Source organism: Hibiscus syriacus, unplaced genomic scaffold (assembly GCF_006381635.1).
Source record: "Hibiscus syriacus cultivar Baekdansim isolate YM2019G1 unplaced genomic scaffold, ASM638163v2 tig00112382_pilon, whole genome shotgun sequence".
NCBI lineage: Eukaryota > Viridiplantae > Streptophyta > Magnoliopsida > Malvales > Malvaceae > Hibiscus > Hibiscus syriacus.
This window is the reverse complement of record NW_024063318.1, coordinates 26,910-32,803: the sequence shown is the minus strand read 5'-3', so window position 1 is coordinate 32,803 and position 5,894 is coordinate 26,910. Positions and strand designations below refer to the sequence as shown.

The window sequence follows — 5,894 nt, the reverse complement described above, 5'->3', positions numbered from 1 at the left end:
TTTCGAAGAATAACGTGACTATTTGGCTTCCTCTCTCCATTTTTTTGTAAATTGTTTTTATGGGAAGGTACGACCAACCGATGTGAACTTTGGTAGTCTCACATGACTTACCAGAGTTAAATTTGCTGTAACATGACTGTATCCACTTAATTAGCATGTCAATCTAAAGGTAGCCAATAACTTTACGACTGATACACATGCTAACGAATCTCTATATAACTTTTCGAGCATGATCAAGAGACAAGATTTGACTTACATAAAATCATCTCGCCTATATTCTTCTCTGCTCTGCCTTCTTACGGAGACAGAGCATTTCAATTCTGACTAATGATGGAATTTCGACAGACTACAACAATCCACCTAATGATCAGTTTTCAATCGGTTACAACAATAACCTAGAAAAAAGAAAAGAAAACTTGTAAACATTAATAACTAAGAAAAACAAAAAAGAAAAACATTTATAAACATATGGTTTCAAAAGCATAAGTATCCCGGAACCATTTCATAAGCCGAACATACATTAAACTATTTAGGTTTTAATAAAAAGAAGAATTTTGATCCACGACATAGAAGTATGTAGATTACTCTAAGGATGCATGTGTGAGGATAACGTTAAGAAGGTAGAATCCACCGGTGATCTTGAAGGAGAAGAAAGGTAAGGTTTAGGTGGAATTTGCAATACTTCTACACTTCCTTCCAACATCTTGATCACCCTACTCATCGGAGGCCTATCGATCGGATTCGTTTGTATGCACCACAATCCTACTAAGATCATCTTCCTTGCAACCTCAGTTTCTTCTTTAGTCTCCAGGCCTAGAAATTGCGGTTCCATATTGTCTTGCACAACATACCCATAGATCCAATGAGGAAAATATATCTCGCAGCTTTGGTTTACCCCAGCATCCACGTTCATTCTTCCCCCAACCATCTCCAGAACCACCATTCCATAGCTATACACATCAGATTTATGCGAAACGGCCCCCACGCTTCGGCAAAACACTTCCGGAGCAATGTAACCGATTGTGCCTCTAGCTTCCAACATTGATACGATGCTCTCCTTCGTGGTGCATAGTTTCGCAAGCCCGAAATCGGCGATCTTCGGGCGAAAATTTTCGTCCAGGAGAATGTTATGAGGCTTTATGTCGAAATGCAAAATCCGGGTGTTGCAGCTGTGGTGCAAGTATTCGAGCCCTCGGGCTATTCCGATTGCGATTTCGAACAATTCTTCTGATGACAAGTGCTGACGATCCTTCATGGTATTATCCTCTTTATAAATGAATCTTTCTAAAGATCCATTAGGCATGAAGTCATAAACGAGAGCTCGTTTCCGATCCTCTAAACAAAATCCAAGAAGGGTGACGATGTTAACGTGGGAAGTTCGACTGATACTCGCAATCTCATTGATGAATTCTTGACCATCTCCTTTGGTAGTATTAAGCACTTTCACAGCAACAAGATGACCACCTACTAGCTTTCCTTTGTACACGCTTCCATAACCACCTTTTCCTAGTTGTTCCTCAAATGAGTTCGTCATTTTCACGACATCTGAGTAACTGTATCTTCTGGGAGATAAAGTTCCATTGTTTCTTATAAAAGCCTCTATATCTGTATCAGTATTTGTGAACTTACTAATAATAATGCATGGGATCTTTCTTCTGAAATAGAGTGTGATAATGCAGGTGATTAGCAGACTGGTTGCTCCTCCAGTAATTCCTGTCACATAAGCAGAATACCGAGAGAAAATCAGAGCAAATAACGGAAGGTAAGAAATTTGTTTATCTTACTTGGCTAAAATCAGGAGTAAAACCTATCATATAAGCAGAGTGTTCCAACATGAACAGTTATATAATCGGTATTTTATCGAATAAGCATGCACAATTACTAATTATACTACATTATTTTGATCATTTGAAGAAAGCCTTTGGATAAACAGTCGTACCTATAGTGAGCTTTACTGAAAGACTGGAGCCGCTTCCTGTCAAGGATTACATCAATTGATTAACTTACAAATCACGTTCAACTGTTTTTTAACGTAAAAATTAAAAGGCTTCGTTGTGTGTGTGATTGTCTGGCTTTTATATATGAATATCACGCCAGTTTCTTTACTCAGGTAAATTTATTATATTGGTTTCACTCGCTAATCATTAGTTATTTAATGACTTTTATCCACAAAAGGGTCATTTTAACTTAAAATAAAAATTAAAGACTAAAATAATTTTAAAAAATTAGAATATGGGTGTAAAAAGATTTTCATAAAATCTTAGAGACGATTTTAGCATTTTGCCTTAATATTTTGTTGAAGTTCTGAGAAAGGAGGCATAGAGGCGTATGTTAATGAAATGTAAAGGAGGAGATTATTCTCCCCGAGAAAAGGACATCATTTCCATAAATTTCCAAGAAACATACGAAATACTTGCGTTTACTTTGACCCCTAACGCTAAACTGTGGTTGTGGTCTAAATGCTACACGCATTATTTCATGATTTATTTCTTAAAAATAATTGTATTTTTATGTTACTGATGTAATAATGATTTTGAAAAACATTTTGATTGCTTTGACACACATCAGAAGATCAAGATTTGGATTTTATTTTATTTTTCATCATTGAAAAGGTTGAATAAAAACAATTTTGAAAGCTGAATTTATTTGGTTGAAACATGACCAAGATAATTTTGAGTTGTTGATGGTAGAGAAAGAGTTGAAAGGAGCAAGCATACCATGGTGGCAATGAATTTGACGCGGATGATCACGACAATAGCAGGCAAATGCTGCGGGTACAGTCTCGTTGGAACCACAACTTCCGCCCGAATCCTTGCATTTTTTGCAGTAAACTTCGTATGCAAAGTATCTCATGTTGAACGGTTGAAGTAAAGTTTCATTCACAGCGGTGGTTCCGTTGATCAGATCATCAAAAGCCTCTTTCACAACTGGAATTACAACTTTTTCACCATTATCATCACATCCATTTTTCTTCATCCTCAAACAACACAGGGAACTCTTCTCTTCCGTCCCTTGTGCAACTGAAGCTATGATTTGAGTGTAATCCTCTGAATCTGTTGCAGCTGTAAAGCAGAGTGATGTTCTCAGCGCTGAAAGTGTAATTAAAAGCACTGGTTATCAATATCTCCCCAGGACAAGTGCTTAAATTCACTCGTTGGATTGTGAGCAAGCCGAAAGACGCATTGAGATTCAGCACTCGGAATTGTTGGGAACTGAGGGTCAAAACAGGGGGCTCATTCCCCATGCACTCCAGCTTATACTCTTCATCCCCATAGCCGCAATATGAAGGTCGACGAAGATCGTCGGTCCAGAAAGGATACGAAATGTTCCTAATGGTTCCACAGTCGAATGGAGCGCATGAAGTGAAGTGGATATCGTGGCTGGCGCAACACACTTGGAAAATAGTGAATATTAAGAGGGAGAAGGAAGAGAGTGAAAGGAAGAAGGCATCCATGCGTCGTGAAACTATTCTAGTGGAAATGTTTGTTATGTATTTAATAAAAAATAAATGAGAAGCAAAGAAAATTGGGTTGGATTGCAATTTGCTTAGAATTTTCCATGATACCAAGAGAAAGAACCGAGGGGGCGAGGTGCTGACCTTGACTTGTTGAAATATCTTTTTGGATTGGATTTTGGTTCCAAGGGAGCGACGGATGACACACGCAAGCCTACTGCTATATACTTTAACAACAAATCGTTTTCACTTGAAAACCCAATTCTTCCGATTCTACCGGTGGATTTGGCCCACTTGGATAGCCCATTTTTTTGGGCAAAATAAAGTACAAACACTTTTATTTTGGGTTATACGATATTTTCTACAGTTCATAGAACACGTCACGTTGAGGTGACGAGTTCGAATAAAAATATTTTTTATCCAAAATTTTCACTTTGATGTGATAAATTTTAATAAAAAATATATTTTTATTGGAACTCCTTACCTTGAGCTGACGAGTTTGAATAAAAAATATTTTTTATTAGAATTTATCACATTGACGTGACAAGTTCCATAAACATTGTAGAAAATGTCGTAGATCCCAAAATAAACTTATACTTGCTCTATTTTCCCAAATAATTTACCTGTTTGCAGTATTGGGCCAAAAAAACGATTCTAACTCCTCCCTCTCGCCTTCCATATTTTAGACTGACTCAAAATTTTAAATTAATATAATCGTCATAATCTAGGTTAAGAATATTTCTTAGTTATTGAAAATATACAATATGTATACGTAACTATTGGAGTCTGAAACTTTTAAGAAGAACAACCCTTTTAGACTTTTCATGTGTTCAATGAGGGCTGTGAACGAGTAGAGTCGAGCTCAAGTATTGCTGACCTCGACTCGACTCGAAAACTCTGAAATGGATCTTGACTCAACTTGAAAACTCGCGAGCCTAAAGTTTTTAAGTTCGACTCGACTCGAAAATTGTGAAATGGAGCTCGACTCTACTCGAAAACTAGCAAGCCTAAAACTTTCAAGGTCAAATCAAACTCGAAATCATGACTTGGAGCTCGTAAGAGATCGAAAAGGCTCAAAATGAATAAACAATCTTAAATTTAACTCGATCGAAGCCTCAAACTCAAACGTCAACCTTAAATACGTTTAAACTTTATATTGTATTTTAAAAAAATCAACACATAAATATTAATATTATTAATAATTTATTTTTATAAAATAAAATCTTAATATATTATATTTTTGAGCTGCTCACGAGCTTTTCGAGTCGAGTATCAAATAGCTCGTTTCGACTCGTTAAGAACTCGAGTCGAGCTCGAGCTCAAGTCGAGCTCGAGTCGAATTCATTCGGTATTTAGCAGACTTTGATCGTTCTAATCTCGAGTAACTCGTGATCTGTCTTGTCTCATTTACAACCCTAGATTCAATAATGAAGTATAATTTAAATAATACTACAATAGGATGGTGTTATAAATAAGACACGAATATAAATATGTAATATTTTATTTTAAATGAGTATAAATACTTAGATAGTTTCGAGTAAAATTAATTATCTTCAATCTTTTACAGTTCTCGCTATTTACAAGTATATGCAATATTACTAGGGGTACAATCCCTAATAATGAGTCTCCTCGAGATGGAAGGTATTCCAAGAAACTTCACATGTAATCTCCCTCTCTAAATCTCTATTGATCCAAAAAGACTATGCAGAATCTCATTGCTATGATGATAAATGCGTAGCATAAGATTTTCTTTCTGCTATGATGATAAATTTAAGTTTTAATAACAAGCGCGACGGCATAACCCGATTAAGATCCTTGAGTTGGATAATCGGGTTCGGCACCACTTATATGAATATTCATAGCATTAAATGGAAAGGATTGTTAACTTGAAAATGAGAATTTTAAAAGAAAAAGCTTTGGAGACAGTTGAAAGGACCTACATAAGGTAAATACTTCTAAGAAATGAGGTAATTTGTGGACTTATCTTATCCTTTTTCTCTCTAAACATAGGGGTGTTTGCAAACAACCGATAATTGATAGTTGGGAGCTGATTCTAGTAGTTGGTTTGACTAACTGATTTGATTAACTGATTTGAAAAACTGATTTGATTAACTGTTTATATAGAAGTGATTGGTAAAATTTAGCTGATAACTGATATAGGTAAAATGACAAATAAGGGTATGATAGATTTAGTTGTTAAGTACATATATGTTTTAAAATAATTCAGTATTTTATTGGGATAAAATTATTCCGATAAAATGCTTTTGACAAGGATTAAAATTTTCTTAAGAAAATTATTTTCGAAAAATATTTGAGAATCTACAACTAATAAAATAGAATAATAAAATAAATTTTCACTAAAATATATTAGGATGGAGGCTATTTCATTAGATTATGTTTTATGGCAATGATGTAATTATGGAAAAAATAAGGTCAAATA

The 5,894-nt window shown here is 35.2% G+C and overlaps 1 protein-coding gene across 1 annotated transcript; it reads right to left on the bottom strand.

The window, feature by feature from the left end:
• Window positions 1-496: 496 nt before the first annotated feature.
• Window positions 497-2,914, bottom strand: LOC120178768 (LEAF RUST 10 DISEASE-RESISTANCE LOCUS RECEPTOR-LIKE PROTEIN KINASE-like 2.1). The gene is made up of 3 exons (XM_039184564.1): window positions 2,718-2,914; window positions 1,940-1,975; window positions 497-1,713 (listed from the first exon to the last, which is right to left on the bottom strand). Exons 1-3 carry the CDS (start codon window positions 2,851-2,853, stop codon window positions 587-589), a joined length of 1,299 nt encoding a protein of 432 aa, XP_039040495.1. The 5' UTR covers window positions 2,854-2,914; the 3' UTR covers window positions 497-586.
• Window positions 2,915-5,894: the final 2,980 nt, after the last annotated feature.